The sequence below is a fragment of the Trachinotus anak genome, unplaced genomic scaffold, assembly GCF_046630095.1.
Source record: "Trachinotus anak isolate AG129_WGS33_773 ecotype Australia unplaced genomic scaffold, CSIRO_AGI_Tana_v1 ptg000007l, whole genome shotgun sequence".
Lineage (NCBI taxonomy): Eukaryota > Metazoa > Chordata > Actinopteri > Carangiformes > Carangidae > Trachinotus > Trachinotus anak.
The window spans coordinates 532,501-554,391 of NW_027273858.1; the positions used below are offsets into that span (position 1 = coordinate 532,501).

The 21,891-nt window shown below is 43.8% G+C and overlaps 1 protein-coding gene across 2 annotated transcripts in view; it reads right to left on the reverse strand.

Annotated features, from left to right (window-relative positions):
• Positions 1 to 4,763, reverse strand: part of LOC139622495 (acylphosphatase-2-like) — a 6,766-nt gene extending 2,003 nt beyond the window's left edge. The window contains exons 1-3 of one of the 2 annotated variants that reach the window (XM_071479821.1): positions 4,613 to 4,763; positions 4,245 to 4,261; positions 3,896 to 4,005 (exon numbers count right to left, since the gene is read on the reverse strand). In XM_071479821.1, coding sequence (XP_071335922.1) covers positions 3,896 to 4,005; positions 4,245 to 4,261; positions 4,613 to 4,682 — 197 coding nt within the window. In that variant the 5' untranslated portion in view covers positions 4,683 to 4,763. Of the gene's footprint in view, positions 1 to 3,895; positions 4,006 to 4,244; positions 4,262 to 4,608 lie in introns of both variants that reach the window. The other variant, XM_071479822.1, reaches the window with a different exon arrangement.
• Positions 4,764 to 21,891: the final 17,128 nt, after the last annotated feature.

Consider the following 21,891-nt stretch of genomic DNA (forward strand, 5'->3'; position numbering starts at 1 on the left):
ATCTGAGAACATGAGAACATAAAAAGAGTCTGAGGGTCACATGACCTTTGTTTACTCTGGTTGAGAGAGAGAGAGAGAGAGAGAGAGAGAGAGGTTTAATCACAGCCCACGGTGGGTTTGTGCTATGACTGTATGTTACTGCCTGTTACACATGCCGCCTCCGCTCTGTATATTTCTCACTAATTGTCTGATATTATCAATTGTTTTTTCTGTTGTTGTTATTTAATATAAACCATGAAACTGTTATTTCACCAATAAAGTATCTAATCATAATAATTATATATTTGGACATATTTTTTCATATTTGTTGGTCAGCCCCAGTTTGTATTTTATAATCTGGATCTTTTTCCTCCCAGATAAACATCGTGGACCTGGTCTGGTACCTGTTACATCAACAAACAGGAGCCAACAGGATCAGGGTGGAGTCTGGGATGGAGTCAGACTCTCGGCCTGAGTTACGGTTTCAGTCGGACTCAGACCTGGGTTCAGACCCAGGTTCAGACCCAGCTCTGCTGCACCTCTCTCTCCCTCATTAGCTGCTGTCCCGTTCAGGCCTGTTCTCCTGATGGCGAGATTAGCACGCTGTAATCCTGTCTGGATGAGGTTCACGGTGCAGTAACAGCTCAGGCCTTTGAGCATGTGGCCGTTTTCTTATAAGAGCAGTTTCCCATAAAAGGTAAACCCTGGCTGTGTGTGATGATCCTGGATTAATCTAATCCATCTCATGTGAACGTCAGACACCTGGTTCATCTCCTTTTCTCTCTCTCTTCACTTTCACTCGACCTGGATTCACTCCAGCAAATTCTAAAACATTTCTTTTATCAGTCTTTTTCCTGAATCCTTCGCTTTTTATTTTTAAGCTGCTCGGCTCTCTGGGAAATTTATCTTCAGAGCAGAAGTGGAAACCACCCACTCGTTCACCTCCCACCAGCTCCCACTGTCTCCTTCTTTACAACCATTTCTCACTTCCATCTCTTCCTTCTATCTTTCCTCTCCTCTCCCCCATCCTCTCCTCTCTTTTATCAATTGTCCACCCGTCTCCACCTCCCCTCCCTCCTGCAGCTGCTTCCTGTTTCCCAGGCCTGGCAGGAAGTGAGGTCGTGGTGAAAGTGGAGTCAAGAGGAAGGACATGAGAGTGAACGCATTAACACGGAAGAGATTCCTGATAATGGACGGAAATAGTAGAGTGTGTGTGTGTGTGTGTGTGTGTGTGTGTGTGTGTGTGAGTGTGTGTGTGTGTGTGTGTGTGTGTGTGTGTGTGTGTGAGTGTGTGTGTGTGTGTGTGTGTGTGTGTGTGTGTGAGTGTGTGTGTGTGTGTGTGTGAGTGTGTGTGTGTGTGAGTGTGTGTGTGTGTGTGTGTGTGTGTGTGTGTGTGAGTGTGTGTGTGTGTGAGTGTGTGTGTGTGTGTGTGAGTGTGTGTGTGTGTGAGTGTGTGTGTGTGTGTGTGTGTGTGTGTGTGTGTGTGTGAGTGTGTGTGTGTGTGAGTGTGTGTGTGTGTGTGTGTGTGAGTGTGTGTGTGTGTGTGTGTGTGAGTGTGTGTGTGAGTGTGTGTGTGTGCATGTGTGAGCTCTTCAGTGAAAGTGTTAGTCGGTCTGTGTATAAAAGTCAGTGATTCATGAGCTCATTAACTGAACAATAACAAAAAGCCTAAATCAGATTTTACACTTCTTCTCACTGCTTCCCTACAGTGAGCTGGAGTGTTGATTTCAACTCCCTGTAAGTGCCAGACGGGTGGGGTTTGCCTGAGAAGAATTATTTGATTTTATCCCGTCATAAAAAACACACACAAACACGATTAAATGTATACAAAACGAGAACAAAATTAAAAAAGAAAACAACATGAGGCCTGACTGACAGGACGACTGTTGATCTCAGGTTCTTCTCATTATACAAAAAAACGTCTTTTAAAACAGCTTCAGGTGTTTAAATCTCTGCAGCTGTGGTTCAGTAAACTCCACCCGCCTGGTGCTGCAAGGAGTCCAAAACAAACATCAGAATTAAGTGACTGTGTGTGTGTGTGTGTGCATGCGTGTGTGTGTGTGTGTGTGTGTGTGAGGTAAGAGAGCAGCAGAGCAGGTCCCTGGAGGCAGTGATGTCATCTAACTGAGACATCCACACCCTGGTGACATCACTCCCGAGCTCCAGCTTCAGTTTCATGATTTATTATTGGTTATTGCTGTCAGCTCAGTGCAGGAGGAGACAGAGACGACGGAGCGCAGGTGGAGTTTGTGTCACTTTCATTAAAAAACACAACAAACTGCAGGAAAGTGTTGATGAACTGATTTAAAATCTTTTATCTCCAGTGTTTGAGCAGAAGACGACGTGAAGATAAACGATGCGATTAATCTAACGGCTGAGGGAAGGAAAAGAAGGAAACACGTTTCTGTTACTGATGATGTTTATATTTGTTGAATCTTGACAGTTTTTATATGAAATATCTGATGAAAAGTGTTGAAATGACACAGAAAGAAAAAGTTGAACTTCTCACAACTTGAAGACACGTACAAACTGAGATATGAGGTGGACATTGACAGAGGTTTTCAAAGTTTTGCTTTTGCTACATAGCTAACGTTAGCATTATCAGCTGTTTTCTGACCAGTCCAGAAGAAACGCTGCGACTTCAGCATCAAACCAAACCAACATCTGTCTCTAGAGGTGGAAGGAAACCCTATTGTTTTACTTCTATTTCTATCACTCCTTTTCTTCTACTGAAGTTAGCATGCTAACCAGCTAGCTACCCTCTCATCACTTTCCGATACCGAGTCACTGTAACGTCCAGTCTGTCCTGAAGAAGAGGACGAGTTATAACCTTTGGCCTTGTAAACGTGATGATGGATGAAGCTCGTGGTCAGTGACCGTCACCACCTGCTGTCGACAGGAAACCAGGTTTGGTGGAAAGTGAGATGTCCTGCGGCCCTTTAAGGCGTCACGAGTAGTGCTGGGTCGAGCACGACTCGTGTTTATACAGCAGCGAGCAGACACAGGACTGTCTTTCTCTTTCGCTTTTAAGTTATTTTTTGGCCATGTTACCATAGAGACAGTGACAGAGAGACAGGCAGGGGAGGGTCTGAGTCGGACTTGAACCCAGGCCACTGAACGCAGCACGGAGCCTACATGAGTATGAGCTCTGCCAGGTGAGCCCCACGATTGTGTTTCTCTTATTCTTATTTTTAACAAGGAAAATGTTGCATAGCTTGAATTTTTAACTGTGATTCACCTTCAACCTGAATATGAAAGAGTCACAACATCAAACATGAAATTTAGTGATGATAAAGGAGCAGAAAGTATCTCATATCAAACTCTGTGATGAAATGTGTTTATGTGATTTTCTCTGTGTTAAAATATACTTATTTTTGATTTCTCTTCCTGCTGTGATTTTAACCAAACTTCACTTGAAACAGGAAACAGAGGGAAACCTGCAGAGACCTCAGGCCACAGCGACAAAACTGACCGCACTCAGACACAGCTGAGATGTTGTGAAGGTGAACGCTGCCACCTGGTGGTTGGGAGCTGAGCTTAAAATCTGAACAATCCCACTCATTCACTCATCTCATTTCATTCTGGTGTTAAATTCACATTCAGGTCTGCAGGGTTTTCAGTTTCTTAGTGTGTTGTGTTGTGTTGTGTTGTCTTTTAGTCATTTAGTCATTTAGCAGACGCTTTTATCCAAAGCGACTTACAGAAAGGGGAACAATCCAGGTTAAGTGCGATAAGAAGTGTTAGGGCAGCAATAAGTGCTAGTGACGATTCTTTAAGTGTAGATTTGTAGATTTGTCATGTAGTGCTCGGAGAGAAGGTGCTCTCTGAACAGCTGGGTCTTCAGGAGTCTTTTAAAGGTAGAGAGGGACGCCCCTGCTCTGTTGTGTTGCGCTGCAGTGTGAAAGTCTGTACTCACATCTCCTCCACCATGTCTGCAGGACCTTGGACCTGTCCCACCACCGTCCCACTGTAGGTGTTCTTCACCCAGCCGACCAGCCCCAGTCGCAGACCCTCCTTCTCTGTGTACTGAAGGGGGGGGGGGGTATTACAATGTAATATCCAAAAATTCACTGATCTTGCACCACAAAGCACATTTTTTAAATTCCTTAATTAAATTCTGAATTCTTTTGATTATTTTAGATTCTTAAATTCCATTATTTACCATGAATTCATTTATGTATTTTTAAATGATGAACTTTTTGACAGTTTAATGTTGTTTTTTTTAATTTGAACAGTTTATTTATGAGGAGCAAACAGAAACTCACCATTCTGAAGCAGACTCCTGTCAAAACAACAAGACAGACAATGATTGAAAACAGGTGATGAGAAGACAGCAGAGATTCACCACAGCAGCTTGTTTCAGTGTGGAATCACACGGAACAACTGTTTTAGCTTCTCTGTTTTCCACTGACTGACATAAACAGCTGACTACGTTTTCAGATGAATCTGTAACAATCTGCCCTGAGGCTGCAGGAAGTGAGCGTGCAGCGAGCTCCTGCTGCAGCAGCTCGTTCCTAAATTAAGCAGCAGGATCAGTTTACAGCCTCGGCTCACACAGCAGAGCAGAGAGGAAGAAGAGGAAGAAGAGGAAGAAGAGGAAGAAGAAGAAGAGAGGAGGGTTAAACATACAGACCTTGAACGTGACCGAAGATTTCAAAGTCCACTGACACCAGTTTGTTTCGTGCTGATTCACCTTCAGACATCCTGAGAGGAAAACTGACACTGAGCCTTTAACAGGAGGGGAGGGGGGGCGAGTCTCACTGCCTCTGCTCTCTCTCTCTCTCTCTCTCTCTCCACCAACATGGTTGTTTCTTCCTCCAGGTTTTTTAAAGGAAAATCTCACCAGTTAAATGAGACGTCAGGTCTGTGCTGATGGTCTCTGTAGTCCATTAAAACTACATTTATATTGACAGATTAGTTTTCTCTTGCTTAACCCAGCCTACAGGTACCAGCATGCATTTCACCGTCAGCTGTACTGTGGCACCAAAGAGCCAAGTATGGGCCGGTTCTGGCCCGTGTATGGATGTCGGCTCCTGGAGGAGGCGCTGGAGCTGGTTCTGGTTTTTTTCTTTAACCATAACGTTGATATAAGCTGATACTTTATGACTTTTCCCTGTTTTATGAGAATTACTATCAACACTTTATAGCAGTTTTACAGTTAAAAAAAAAACACTGGCTCCAAATGGTGCATAATCCTTGTGAGTTCTTAGGGACATTTTGTTTCTTCATTTTTGATTTTTTGATCATTTTAGCTGTTTTAATACAAATTGCAGGGTGTGTATTGTTTGGAGAATTTTGGAATTTCATCCTCAGCTCCTGTGATTGTCTAAATTAAACTGTGTACACAAAACATCTTTTTAAAATGTGACCTTTCACAAAAAATAATAATGCATCAAAATCAATGTTGGTAATCACTGACGGTCATAGTCCTAAAAAAAATTCCACTTAGCATTTATTATGAGGAAAATAATTAATTTTCTGTTTTTTTATTTTTAATTTTTATTTTTTTTACATTAAAAACCAACAGTAGCTTTATATGGAAACAAACTGGAGGTTAAAAGGTTAAAATCCTGAAAATTATTGAATATTTGATCTTTATGATCAGGACTGATGTTGAATTTAAAAAAAAAGTTGTGTTCAGGGTGGAGTGTCCCGGGTTGTGTCTCAGAATAACATCGTAATCAGAGCCAGGATCAATAGATAAAGTGATTATACATGTAATTTACTAACTAAAAAAAAATCTTAAATCACTGAATTAATTAATGATTAATATAATGCTCTAAAGTTTAATAATGACAGAAAATACAAACCTGATGTATCTAAATTTGAGCAGCTGGATCTGGATCCTCAGATCAGTGATGTAATAAAAATATTTATTTAAATGAAGAATTGTGTGAGTGTGCAGCAGGTGAAAGTCAGAAACATGCAGGACCTGAACTGTCCACTAGATGTCACCCACACCCCACTGAACCCAGAGGTCAGCTCTGTGGGGTGTGTGTGTGTGTGTGTGTGTGTGTGTGTGTGTGTGTGTGTGTGCTCTTCACTAACTATCTTCGCGACGACTGGAGTATTAGACCATTAGAGGAAACTCTTTGGAATAAAGAAGTGTTTATAAATGACACTTTTAGAAATGAGGACGTTTTAAACAAAGCGTATGAGTCAGATTCCTGGACAGTGTGGACGCTGCACCTCCTCCTCACCTCTCAGCTGTTCCAGGGTCAAGTCCAGAATCAGGTTTGGTTTGTGTGCTGGTGACCTGGTTCACGTCCAGTCAGGGACCTGTCTCATCCCGCCCCCCTGTCACGGCTCCTCACAGGTACATTCATGTGTCCATGTGTGAGAAACTGTCAACGTGTGTGTGTGTGTGTGTGTGTGTGTTTGTGTGTTTGTGTGTTTGTGTGTGTGTGTCTGCTGAGAAGAAACAGGATGTGTCCAGACCATCTAGGAAAATATTAAGTGATTAGTCCATCACGTCCCTCTGTAAGCCACAGAACACACTGTAATCCCCCCCCCCAACACACACACACACACACACACACACACACACACACACACACACACACACACACACTAATGTAAGTGTTTAATCTGTGTGTGTGTCAAAACAAACACCAGTAGCTGAGGAGATTTTAAATCCAACACACTGCACATTCAGACCCAACACTGCAGAGCTTGTTGCGTGTTTGCACGAAGCTGCACGAACACGAGCGACGCCTGCAAACGTCCTGCAGCTGGAGGTCCACAGCATCAGGGTCTGCAGCCGGAGACGAAGCTCCTCTACTGGTGCTCTTACATTCACTCACTGAGCGGACGCTTCTATCCACAGTTATAAATGTTATAAATGTCATATGTTATATGTTAAATGTTATAACTGTTGTTGTCAGCAGCAGAGTCACTGGTTCAGTTAGAGACTCAGAGATTCATAGAAAACAACCCACAGACCTCAGTGAACGGCTCATCAGCCTGAAGGACGCTGATCCCTACAGGAGCCAGGAGGTCAGAACGTACTGGAACATCAAGTACATGCAGCACGCTTCAACACACACACACACACACACACACACACACACAGTCAACCTGCATCCCAGCAGACAGCCCTGTGCATCATCAGCAGGGATGAAATCAAAGGAACAGCTGAAACATGAAAGATACACACAGACAAAACTGTTATGTTACACAAATAGATGTAAAGATACAAACACACACACACACACACACACACACACACACACACACACACACACACACACACACACACACACACACACACAGACACACACACTTTCAGCTACAGGAACCAAACCGGCTGCAGCTTCACATTCACAGTGCGTCAGTGTTTATGACCCAGAGCTCAAATTAAACAGGAAGTGGCGAAGAGGCGATGATGAACAGATATGACTCAGTACTGAAACGACAGATTGACTCTGGAGGTGTTTCAGCTCAGGTGAGCTCAGGAGAATCGATCTGTTCGTGCAGAGGTTGATCGATAACAGATGAGCTTGAGTTAAACTGTGCTGGTTGATATCAGGAGCAGGGAAGGCTGGTCTGCTCATTACCTGTAATCCTTACCTTTATAGTCCAGCTGCCGTCAGCTCTGCGAGCACCACCACCACCTCCACCACCACCACCTCCACCACCACCGGTCTGAGCGCCACCGTAACTCACCACAGACAAACCGGGGGCGGAGGTTTCTCTCGCTCCAGCTCTCTCTCTCTCTGCCAGGGGCCGGTGTGGAGCTGACAGCTGGGGACGCTGACATGAAGCCAAGATGATCGCTGCTGTAGAAATATTTACTATACACAACCACAACACACACACACACACACACACACACAGACAGCCAACTCCCCTGCAGGGCCACACACTCAGAGATGCTGAGAATACTGTATGTATCCACACACAGACACACACACACTGTAGACAAAAAACCACAAAATTCACAGATTAAAACAAGTCAGAGGAGAAGTTCCCGTCTGAACACTGATGACCGTTAAAACACTAAAACCTCAGATTAACTGTAAAATGTATTTTTGCAGAGAGGACAGTTTCACTCAGAACGAAGGAGAACGTTCACAGAGAAACAAACCAGATGTTGGTGAGTAAAGGGATGAAGTTTAAAGCTGAACTCACGATTGTTCCAGACTTGTAAATAAAAAACAGCTGCTAATGCTAAAGTTAGCTATGTAACAGCAGAATTTACGCAGCGATCCTTTAAGTTGCCATATGCCTGTAAAACAAGCTGACAGCGAAACAACTCTCAATAATTCAGCGTTTTCTGGAGCTTGGCTGAAGGTTTTCTATCACAGTGACTGCTTTGTTGTGACATCACAAAGTTCCAGAAGTCCTGACGGCTGGTTTTAAGGCTCAGTTTCTGAATACAGGCTGTGTGCATTTCTCTGTGGACTGAGGCTTTGATACTTTCACAGTATTAATATAGAACCTAGACCTGCTTTATAATCACAAACACATGGACATCTACCTTTAGACTGTGGAGCTTTAAGATAGAGGTTGGAGATGTGACGTCGCAACTGGTAAATAAAAGAGAAGAAGTGATCCCGACCACCAGACAGAGGAGATGGATCAGTGAGACCAGGTGAGAACAACAGGAAGTGACAGATCATCGCTCAATTTGTAATTTGTGTTTGTTTTACTTTCTTATTATAATATTATTTTTCACTTGATGAACATGTGTGTTAATTATAAAAAAGTTTAGACTGAAATATTCCAGATAAGATCCAGGATCCAGATGAGAACCAGGATCCAGATGAGAGGCAGGATCCAGATGAGAACCAGGATCCAGATGAGAACCAGGATCCAGATGAGAGGCAGGATCCAGATGAGAACCAGGATCCAGATGAGAACCAGGATCCAGATGAGAACCAGGATCCAGATGAGAGGCAGGATCCAGATGAGAGGCAGGATCCAGATGAGAACCAGGATCCAGATGAGAGGCAGGATCCAGATGAGAACCAGGATCCAGATGAGAGGCAGGATCCAGATGAGAACCAGGATCCAGATGAGAGGCAGGATCCAGATGAGAACCAGGATCCAGATGAGAACCAGGATCCGAGGCTCAGAGACGCTCACACCTCCTGTTCCTCACCTGTGAAATCAGTCGTCATCAGTGGAGGTGAAAGAGGACGCCGGGCGCACACACACACACACACACACACACACTGTTAGTGTGTGTGTGTGTGTGTTTATATTCTTCTATTCAAGCGTGTCAATCTGTGTGTTCATACGACTGCATCTGCTGTGTATGTTTGTCCAAATGAGTGTGTGACTGAGTGCATGTGTCCACGTGGCTTGTGTGTGTGTGTGTGTGTGTGTGTGTGTGTGTGCTCACACTTGTCCCTGTCTGCTTCCCTGTGTGTGTGTGCGTGTGTGTGTGTGTGTGTTTACACTTGGATGAGCCTTCTGTTCGGCGTGCAGTCGCTCCCAGTGAGCTGGGTTTTTAGGTCGCAGTGTTCTTTCTGCCACAGCCTCACACACACACACACACACTCACATACACAGAGAGAGAGAGAGAGAGAGAGAGAGAGAGAGAGAGAGAGAGAGAGAGCAAGCACAGCACACACGGGGGAAGATGTTGGGTGCTATTAGGCGCTGGGCTGCCGAGTTTGGGTGGGTGGGGGTGGTTTGTGTGTGTGTGTGTGTGTGTGTGTGTGTGTGTGTGTGTTTAGGGGGTCCCAGAGGTCTTGTCATGCATACGGGCACAGAGCCAAGCTGAGAGGTTGTGTGTGTGTGTGTGTGTGTGAGAGAGTTTGTGTGTGTTTGATGCTGGAGGGTTTAAAGCCTCCTCTGCTGTGTAACATGTCGACTCTTTTTAGTAATGTCATCCAACACACACACACACACACACACACACACACACACACACACACACAGTAACATACAGGGCTCTACGTTAGCGCTAGCATAACCCTAATACACACACACACACACACACAGAGGAGGTAATGGACAGACACACTCAGGAGGTGAAACAATAAGCAGTAGGAGCCTGTGATTGGATGTGAGGCGACAGCAGCAGCGTTCGGCCTCAGATGCGTTCAGGCTACACGACGTATATTAGATACATTACGATCATCGAGTTCACATCCATCCTCCTCATGTACTTTACTCTATATCAGTCTGCTCAGCCCCATGGGTCGTCATCACAAACATTACAGTCCTCTCATTTAGTGATGTAACGTGCTCTGTGGCGGCCATGTTGGAGGCCTTCACGTCTCATCTGTGTGAACAGAGGCTGAGAGTTAATGTCTGCGATCACAGAGGTGAACTGGCAGTAACGCTGAGCTGGGACTGGATCCTGAGGTGGGTGTATTATGAACACTTCACCAGTTCTCCTGCGTTATCTCAATGGGAAACACAGGATGATGAAGAGGAGGATGAGGATTACAGGAACCTTGTGAGGAACCAGGGTCTGAATTAAACTCCAGGAGACAGTTTTCCCGCTTAAGTTCCCGCCCTGGACCAGAACTTTCTGAAGGTCCAGGTCCAGGAGCCAGATTTCTTAAAATCCTGCAAATGCAAATACGTTGTTGTGCTTGTAGTTTGAAGTCGACAATAATTAGATGGAGCAGCCCGAGAGATTTGATGACTGCTGGACGGGCGATGAAGTCCAGGCTTTGAGGACGACATTCAGAGGGAGTGTGATATATTGTGTATTGAATGTTGTTGCAGCGTTGGGTTTTTAACGCTGCTGTGAAACACAGATCAATCACAAATCGTTTTACTCCAGGGAAAGTTCCTGGTCATTAGTCCCTGACGTACACACAGCAGATACAGGAGCGGACAGGAAGTTTGATCCATCACAGACCACCCTCGCTAACCGTCAGACTGCTAATGTGGTCGGCTAACCCTGTTTGATACTTATACATTTGGCCTCTATGTTCATCTGGGAGGAAAATGACCCAGATTACAAAATACAATACATTGTTATTATTATTACTTATTTATTCCATTCTTACAATCCTCACAGGGGAACATGGAGGTGACATATGTGCTGAAGCCTTTGTGTTTTGATTTACACTCAAATGTATGAAATGTATAAATTTTAAAAAAGTAACTCAGCTGTTTATAAGGACATGAAATAAACACATAACATGGGCAGAACCTCTGAAAGGACATAAATAAGAAAATGTGAACGCACCAAACATTTTGCTTCTAAACCACCATCGCTTAGACAGACTGGCTCAGGATCTGCTGTTTTTACAAATTTGATTTAATTTGTAATAAATTACCATCGTCTGTAAAAAGATGCATGTGAAACGATGTAGAAACCTTTTTGTAAAGAACAGAACATTTAAATAAACGTTTTATTCCTTTTGTCCAAAGCGAAAATGTCAAACACGATGATGCAGCCATGTATATACACACATTAATTCAGAGGGACAGATGAACGAGGCCGTATAGAACGGCTGATTTGGCTCAGCAGAGATGTGTGTGTGTGTAGATGTGTGTGTGAGAGGATGTGTTGCCAACCCTAGTTACCAAATTGACCTTAATCAAAGGACACAGCAGCAGTGGGTCTCCATAATACACACAAACCTGGAGGGTGGGGAGAACCGACACACACAGTCAAAACACACATTCATGCACATTCAACACACACACACACACACACACACACACACACACACACACACACAAAGCTGAGTGTTAGCCGGCGGCAGTGTTTGAGAGAAAAAGCAAAAGAACATTTGTCCGGTCAGTTGGTGTCTGACTCCCCAGGATGCCTGTGTGTGTGTGTGTGTGTGTGTGTGTGTGTGTGTGTGTGTGTGTGTGTGTGTGTGTGTGTGCGGTTGGATGAATGATGCTCATCCTCTTAATATAAACAAATATTCAGCCAAGTCAAATCCAGTTTCTTTCTGCAGCTCAGGTTGACAGAATCACAAACTGTCCAAGAAGAAAATTCAAACTTCACGAACGCATTAACACATTGAAGAAGAACGAGCAGTGAAGCCGCTGTTCTCAGAAACCACAGTGTTTTCTTCAACTGGGGTGAAAGCAGCTGCTGTGAGATGCAGTGCTGATGAACTCCAGGTTATCTATGGTTTCAATCAATGAGTTCTTCTCTAATTCCCGCTCTTCAGAGGGCAGCCCAGACTCCACCTTCCTGTCGCTCGATTTCCTCAGGTTTCATTTTGATGTTCTGCCTCTGGACTCTGGGTTCTGTAGATTCTCCTCGAGCTGCAGTATAAGTGTTTTATTTCTGCTCTTTATTTGTCTTGACCTGACGAATCAGCTCCTCTCAGCTTCTGAACTGTATCTGATGACCCCTCCTGACAGTCTGATACCTTATCTGCCATCTGTGCCGCCCTCTTCATGATTGAAGGTTTGATCAGTGAGCTCCTCCTCTGGCAGACTCAACCAGTCTCTCATCTGGACCCAGCTGGTGAACAGGTCCATGCTGTCAGTGGAGGCCTCAGAAGCTTTTACAGATTGTAATCTTAGTACTTGGGCATCTGTTGTTAAAGGGAAGAAAAGATCCTCTCTGCTTCACTTCCATCTGTTTGATGATGATTTCACTTCTTCAGTTTTAACCACATGGTGCATGACCCGGTCCTGCTGTCCTTCCATCCTGGAGACCGAGGGTTCAACACTGCTTCTCTGAACAGGAAGTTCTCTGCTGCCGGTCCTGACATCTTCACCTCCTCAAACTTCTCCCCTCATTCACAAGCAGCTCCGAAGGCCAGATCTACAGACGTATGACAGATTAAAGGAAAACCAACATTAAAGCTGTTTAAGGCTGCATCCGGTCTATAAAGGTGTGGTCCTTCGTAGCCATCGTAGACCATGAAGACCAAACTGAAATAAGACGGAGGAGTTTCGCTTTGCATCACCAGCTGGACCCACATTTACCAACGTGTCCCAAAGCTCTGCTCCAACCTTCACAACATCTCACTTCTTCTCACAAAACTAGAGGTTTTAAGGCCCTTGGTTTTAACAGTTGTACTGTTAGCTGTTGAATTGAGCTGAAACCCTGCCTGCAATGAATCATGGGATCGGTTGGGCCACAAGGGATCCACCTGTTGGAGGACACATTTCTCGGCCACATTTGAAGGAGCCTTCGATTTGGGATGGACTAGTCGTGCTGCTGTGACGAATTCAGTCCCTGAACTGGGACACAGCTGAAGGGTTTCAGTGAGGTGCTGGGCCATCACCTGCCAGCTTCAGTGCGCCTTGGCATCTACACGTCTCTGGAACAAAAAGGATGGGTGGCCCCGGGAGTTCATCTTTGCTTAGTGCTGCACCAGTAGCTGATGCAGAACCAGCTTCCTCCTGCCCGGGCTCGTGGTCAGAGTGTTGTCCACAGCTGTGCAAGATCCTACCTCCGTCCGGCAAATCATTAACTGTGCGTTCAAACTTTTTCTCCTGAAGAGATGATTTAAGCTCCCCAATCCCAATGGCTAGCACAGTGTTAGCTTACCAGGCAGACCATCACAAACTTGGTCTACCTTCAAAGCCCACTAAGATTACACCATCGTCCTCCTCTCTGACCTCACTGTGACCCAGACCTTGTGACCTCTGTTGAACCCTGGAGCTAAATGCTGAGCCGGGTGGTCACCAAGCTGCAGCGTCTCAGGAGCTCCAGCTATACCGTCATGAATAAGTCAGATACTGTGCCCACCCTGGGCCGATCGCAGGTCCCAGCAGCGGCGGCACAAACGTTCACATTGTGATGCATAATTTACTACGTCCATAATCTATATTTCAGAGGAGGCACCGGTGTTTTAGATAGCGTTTAGTTTAAAGTGATTTTCTTTTTCTCTCCAGTTCCTTTAAGAGAAGAAGAGAAACTCATACAGACACAGAGTTGGTCTGATTGCTTCAATGAAATGTATTGATTAGCAGCTGTAGGTCAACAACACGCAATGGCTCAGATAACATTAGCATTTTATAAAAAACCTTTCCACATTATTAATGCAACTGTCAATATGTCAGTTATTAGAGTTTTGACTGAAACCTGTGTGAAAACATCTCTGAACGTTCAGCTTCAGGGAAAAGAGCAGGAAGAAGCTGATCAGCGTATTTTCTGAGCTTATCTGCTGCAAACTGTGAGTCACAAACTTCAAACTGAGTCTTTAAAACCAAACCCGTCCGGTTCTCTCTGGATTCATTCGTTTTTATGTTGAGACTTTTTGGCAGTGTCATGTTTTTATGGTTCTGCCTGTTCTGTTGTGATGGTTCTGTGTCTGTTCTGTTGTGATGGTTCTGTTGTGATGGTTCTGTTTGTTCTGTTGTGATGGTTCTATGTTCCTCTCTCTTCAGTCTGCAGTGTTTCCAGAGACCGGCTCTGCTCTCCCTCCTCCCATCTGTCTCCGCTCGGCTGAACTCTGTCTGAACCGTCACTTGAACCCTGGATGAACTTCACTAAACTGACCCATTAATCTGCTTTGGGTGTATAACGGGCTGTACGGTGGTCCACGAGGGACACCTCGAGCTGGTTCAGAGTCAGCAGAAGCACAAACACCTGCTAATCACTGAGCACGTGCACGTCAGGCTGCAACACACAAAAGGAGGAGATTGCATAAGGAGGCGGATGGAGGGAGCAGAGCAGGAGTAGATTTACTCTCAGATCACAGGAGTTCACATCAGATCCGACTGACTCGGTGTGTAGTTGTGTAGTTCTTGTGTTTTTTTCTTCCTTGTGCAACATAATGACGTAATAATAACAAATAAGTGTAATTATTTGTTTTTGAATATTAGTGAATATGAGGATTTCTTTTAGAAAACAGCTTCATATTAATAATGAGTGCAATCTAATAAAGATGATGTGAGAGACAGTTATAGGAAGATATGACATATAAATGATTCTTATACATGCAACAGGTTATTATTATTCTCATATTCTTATATTTTATTCTTTTTGTGAAGTTGAACAAAGTGCAGAAGTTGACAGAGTTAAGAGTGTGTGTGTTGAAACCATCTGCTGGGATTGCGCTGTGTGAGCTGTGTCATGGGGTTGGTAGGAAAACAATAATCTGCAGCTGGACGATGAATCACTGAATCACTGGTTATTGCTCAGAAACAGATTCTTGCCATTTTGTGCAGAGTCAGGAGTCTGTTGATCTGAGGTCTGCAGAGGTTTCTGATGCAGGTTTATTTTTCTATCAGAACAAATATGGTTCCATTTCTGTAACTGTGTCACTGAACCTCTGAGATGAAACAGGCTCAGCCACGCTGACGTTACTGCTGGGATGGTTCCGGGACTGGGATGTAGTTTGTGATATTTTAGGTTGAGACGTCTGCATATGTGAAGGATTGATAGAAGATTCACTGATTTTTATTTTGTGAACTTCCCTTGCACCAGGTGAAGGAGAAACTTCAGCCGCTCAGATCACATGAGGCTTTTTGTCTCGGCCTCAGAGGTGCTGTAGTTGATTCACCTGTTGCCAGATTTGGCCTCTGAACACAGGATTTAGTCTGTGACAGGCTTCAGGAAGTTACAGTCACTGCACTGACTGTTCTGCACTGAACTTCATACAGAGCTCGGTTTCCCTGATTCCAGGCTTTATGCTGAGCTAAGCTAAGATAAGCTAAGCTAAGATAAGCTAACCATGTCCTGGGTCCAGCTGCATATTTGACATCCATGTTCAGACAGACATTATGACATTTACACTGCAGATCATACACACACATGTAAACAGTGTGTGACTGTGTGCAGAGGCATAAACACACACACACACAGTCTCACGAAGCCCAGTTGCATTACTGTCAATGTAGGTCAGTGTGTGAGGATCCTAAATACACCAGAGGGAGTGGAGGAGGAAAGGGGGGTGGGGGGGCAGAAAAACATCCCAGAATGATTCAACCAAATGTTTTGATTTGTAACGGACGTTTCGTTGTCTCTGCCTCGTGGCAACATGGATGTCACCGTGCCGACCAGGCCTGTCTTCCTCCTCCTCCTCTTCCTCCTCCTCCTCCTCGTTCTCTCAATGAAGAGTGTGCAGATATTTTGCTGTTTGTGTGTGTGGGAAAAGCCTTGCGGGGGGTTGCACGTATGAATATATTCAGCGTGTGTGTAGCTGTGTGTGTGTGTGTGGGAGCAGCAGAGTGTGAGTTCAGTGGGGGTTTCTACTCCAACACTCGTGCTATTAATAGCTGTAAACTCCAGATGACCCCGAAGCCGCCGGCGACTCAGCCTGATTTAGTTTGGCGTCTCTCGGTGTAACGGCTCAGCTTGTAATAATATCGCCAACATGCAGGACCAGGACCATCTCCTCCCCGCACTGTACTCTCTAGAGGGAGTCACTGCGGTACAGTACGGCTGCCTCGCTCTTAACCTGCTTTGACAGGAAGTAAGTTCCCGTCCACTGTCCTCATATCTCCGCTGTGACTCCGTCCTCCTCCTCCTCCTCCTCTTAAAACAGTTTGGCTTGAACTTAAAACCATTTTGGGGCTGGATCACGTGAATATGAAACCGTTCACCGATGATGCTGTCATATCTGTCACAGTCTGTTTGAATCAGGGCAGAAGACAAACCAGCGTAGGTACCTGAGAATGGAAGAAACCAGGTTGAGAGGTCTTTGTCAAACATCCAGCGAGAGCGTCAGCGATCCTGGAAATCCAGCTGGTGACGACCTTCAAGACTGTGCCGACAGAGGTCAACCAAAGACCCGCAGCGGAGGTCGAAGACACGGCGGTCGAGTCGGAGAGGCAGCTCATGCTTGAAAAACAGCGTTGGTGATCGTTCATACTAACGGACAGTCTGTCATATCTCATCACAGCTGTCTGCAGCTATCGATGAATTACCTGACGTGGTTTTCCTGGTTCACAAAATAACGTGGCCTCTGAAGAAAAACAACAAACCATCGTACCTGTACCTGTTGCAATTTGCGTCAATATTCGTACTCATCTCAGAGTCATAATTCAGTCATATCTGAACACAAAGACTCCATACGCATATTTTTAGGCTTGGTGTGACTTATACTTCATGAGGACGTCATTATCTCCAATGTCCTTCATGAACAAACATCCATAAATTTATTTAGAAATAAGAAGAAAAAAAATGCTCCTTACAGCTGCAGAACTTCATTCAGAATCCTCATGTTTTTAAGTTTTCTTCAGTGTCACAATGATCCAGTGACAGTTGTCTGTACATTCATGGCTACACTGCAAACAGGAGCTCCTAACAGCTAATTCTGCTATTTTTAATGTTGCCATGTAAAGAAAATAAAGGGCTCATATTGCTGACTCCACGGCAACATCATAGTTTCTGTTAACATCTGCCAATGGTTCATGTTGCACTATGTTGTAATTATTTAGTTTTTTTAATTATTATGTTTTGGGCATTTTGCCTTCATTTATAGGACAGTGGAGAGTCTGGAGTCCTGACCTTCGGCTCTCAGGTCGCTCCCACTATCTCATAATGAGATAAGCTGGGTTGTGTTGGGATGCAAACTATCTAACTTTGAAAACTCCTGTGGTTAACGAAGTAATTTATAGATCCACCTCCACTGTCCATCTGTATAATTAGTATTTTCCAAACACTCATATTTTTACCATCAGTGAAGAAGAGAAGGGTGAAACAGATAAGTGCTGCAGTCACCACATCTTGGAGGAACATTCGATTCATGCAAACTTTTGTAAAGAATCTTTTAATGATATGAAAAGTTTTCGTACAGATTTCCTCCTTTTTTTCAGTGTACGCAAAGTAACTGAGAATTTGTTGCATGAAGTTTATTTGCATTATTTTGAAGCTTTGTGCAGATTCACCAAGAATCCATTACAGTCCAGGAAGTGTCCTCACTAATCAGCTCAACAAGACTATCTGTCCTGCAGCTCACTATATAAAACAATAAATAATAATAATAATAAATGAACAATATAAACAGTCCTCAGGCCACGATGTGTGTGCAGCCTCCTGGATGAGGACCAGCTGGTCTCAGTGGGAGTTTATCCTGTAATCCTGCCACTGCTAATGCTTCCTTTTCCCATTTACTTCCACTTACACATGTAGACCTTGATATATACATACGTGGGTGGTTGTGACATTTTTATGCAGTGATATCATTATTTTATATGGACATTAATGATTTACAGACATTACACACATACAGAAAGCTTTACTTTGCCTTTGGAAAGACAGATGATAATTTTGACTGGTGACCAACAATAACTGTGAATCAAATAAAAACATGTAATTGTCATTTAATAGTGTTCAATGAATATAGGTTGATTTCCTGCTGTGATAATGACACGTGTGGTGACTGTTCCTGTGTCAGTTTTACAGACGTTAGTCAGAAAATGCAGGAGACACTTCTGCTAACTTTTACGTAGCATTTGGGCGACGGTCAAATCACGAACTCAAGGCTTCAAAACAGCACAAACCACTGGGTGTCGTCACAGTGGGTTGACTCTTGGTGCCGGAGCTGTGCAGTTGGAGCTGCAGGTGAGTGGCTTCATATGTTCTCAAATACTGAATGAGGAAAAGGCTGAGTTATCCTGAAGGGATTTCTGTCAGAGGCTGTGAGTCCTGCTGATGCTCTGTAGTTTATTTTCACTCAGTCCCACAAACACAGTCCTGCTCCCCCAAACACTCACTACAGCACCGAATGTGTATTAATCCGCAGATGAAAATAGTCCCCAGCAAAGGCGCTATTCCCTCCTGGTTTGCTAGATACTGCAGTGAGCAGCTGTTTTAGTAAATTACTGGGGCTGTTTCCTAATGGAAAGTAAATATTAGTGACCTGTTTTTAAAGATTTACGTCCCAATCCCTGCCTCAGCTGGAACTTTAAATCTCCTCCCTCCAGCGTCTGCTCTCCTTGACGCCCAAATTGGATTTCACAGGTAAAATCAATAATAGATCAGACCTCCAACGTGATTCGCTTTCTCTTTGAAAACAGAGGTTGGTCCTGAGGTTTGGACCGCTCTGTGTCGGGCTGCACCAGAGGGAGAAGTCCTGTAGAAACAGCAGGAGAGCAGGGAGGCGGCATCAGGCTTCTGCCCCCCTTCAGGACAGCCGGCGAGTGAATGAGGAGTCAGCCAAGTTCATGTTTTGTGAGAGCAGACTCATGATAATCTAACTCTTAAAGAGCTGCTCATAAACACTGGTGCTGTTTTGGCAACAGTGCTGTAATCTGTGCAGCTGGTGGCGAGCAGCGGAAAAACTGACACCGTGGACCGAGCTGCAGCAGAGGAGAAGAGCTCAGCAGGGTGGAACTGAAGGAACCACCAGGAGGGCCACCACCTCAGGGTCCCACCCCCACCACCCTGCATGGGACCAGCAGGAAGTGAAGGTGGAGTTTCCCCTGACGTTGCAAACTCACAGTGATGAGTGTTTAAGTCTTAATCACCAGAGCAGAGGGAACAGAACGACAGGGACTCTGAGGTTCATCGTTCATCATTAATCAACTCTGTTTGTTCACTTGTGACCATGAGAAACGACTCACCTGTAGAAATCATGGTGTGTGTGTGTGTGTGTGTCTTTATGCTCACAGAGCCATTGTTGGAGGTTCAGATCCAGTTAGACAGAAACACCATCTGGCACAAAAACAGCAGAGATTTAATATGGCCGATTGGAGGAGGAAGACCTGTGTGTGTGTGTGTGTGTAATCTGGATTTCAGCTCTGTTGTCATACACAATCTGCAGTGAGTGTAAACAAACAGTGATCGCTGAGCTCAGTGTGTCAGTGAACGCAGCCTCTGTAGAAATAACCTTCACATGTACGTTATTCTTGTGAATATGTAATTTTTGTACACTATATAGAATTTGTATATTGTTATATTCTTATTATTTATCTTTCTTATATCTGTTATTGCAGTTTCTTTGCAGCTTTCTTTTCTCTGCGCTGCCACTTTGCTGCTGTAACACTGTGAACTTCCCCACTGTGGGACTAATAAAGGCTTTTTTATCTCATCTTATTTAATATGTTTCAGTCACAATGTGACTAAACTTAAAAACATGTAAATGAACTTGATGACATTTGAAGCTGGAGGAAGAAATTCTTTTCCAAAATAAGTAGTTATTAATCTATTATCAGAATAGTAATTTGCTAATTACCCATTGATCAGCTGATGAACTGCCAGAAGTTCTGGTTTTATTGATTTATAATCTCAGTTTAAAGAGACGACAGCTGAGTCTTTTATTCTGCATCAGAGTTTGAAACTGGAACTTAATGTATAGATAACAGAAATGATTTGAACTAGTCTGTTTAGAATCTTAAGAACTGCGATAATCAACAGTTTAAATTGTATTTTTAAATGTAGATGTATGTGTGATTCCGTTTTGTTTCTTGTTCTGAGTCCAGTATTAAATCATTATGTTGGTTTGGGATGAACAGAGCTGTAAGGAGCCAGGACCAGGACCAGGACCAGGACCAGGGCCAGGGCCAGGGCCAGGGCCGGGACCAGGGCCAGGGCCAGGGCCAGCAGCTGAGCAGAAGCAGAGAGCTGCAGACGCAGCCTCCTGATCGTCCGCTGGTTTATTCTCTGATGAAAATGTCGGAGGATGAAGCCACAAAAACACCAACACTGTTTAACTACCACACATCAAATCTAGGACCCAGTGGTTGAAGTACTTGTTCATGTACTGTGAGGTACTTGTACTTTACTGGAGTATTTTCATTTCATGCTGCTTCACATTTCTGCTTCACTGAACTTGTTGTATTTGACCTGTAAAACATGAAGATCTGACAAAGATCAGTGATTTAAAACTGAACTAATCTGTAGGAAAGTGACTGAAACCTGCTGCACACACGTTACAACATTAAGTAATAATATCTAATAATATATATGTATTATCAATAAATGAAAGCTGAAGCTGACAGGAGTGTTACTGCATCTGCAGCATGTTGCATTTTACTGAAAACACTTGTTTACTTTGTTTATTTCAAATTCTTTATGACTTTTATTCGTATTAAGTATTTTAGACGATATTCAAACATTTTCTACTCAAGGATCCAAATATTAAATGTGAGGAGAAGCGGCGCGAACAGAGGCTCAGCAGCTGTTTCTCATCCACAGGCTCAGACTGGCATCACTTCATATTCAGACTTTATGGCTGTAAAATAATGAAAACAACTGTCAGTCAATCTGGGCCTCTGAACGTGCCTGCGGGGCAGTGCAGTAAAGAGGCCTAATAATAATAATAATAATAATAATAATAATAATAATAATAATAATAATAATAATAATAATAATAATAACAATAATAATACTAATAACAATAATAACAATAATGATAATAGTGATAGGCCTAATGATAATACAATTATTATTGTTAATAATAATAATGTTGTCCTGATTCATAACTAGCCGGGAACAAAGGGACGCACGTGGTAATAATGAGGGCTCGCGGGCTCGCACGAGGCTCTACCGCGTGGCCTCTGTCTGCTGCAGCCCTTTATTTTGAAAGGTTGACCTCTGCTTCCTGAATCCTGAGGAGTTTGTGTGATATGAAGCTGCAGACTGACCTGAGAGCAGCAGCGGAGCAACACCAGGTTCATGTGAATCTTCATGTTCCACCACAGAACTTTATTCTGTAAGTCAGAGACAGGAAGCTGTCGGGCTGATGTGAGGAAATGTTTCTGTTGATAAAATGCTGGAGGCAGAGCACAACCCCACCCTGCTGAGAAGTGTCAGCAGAGACGTGCTCAGTGACACTTTCTGTCAGTTGTCTTCCTCCATGAGCTTCAGCCTGTTTCAGACAATCCTTAATGACCGACTCTCCTCATTTTATTTTAATTATAGTGTTTCTCATTAAAACACAGTGTAGAAGCCACTGTGTGTGAAGGTAAATCATCAAAGTCCCAGAAACAAAACCGAGGACGGAGCTCAGTGTCTTTATTAACCCCTTCATTCCTCACTGAGCCTGAATGAAGAGACTGAACTAAATTATTATCATTATTATCAGTATTATTATTATATTATTATTATCATCATCATCATTATCATTATTATCT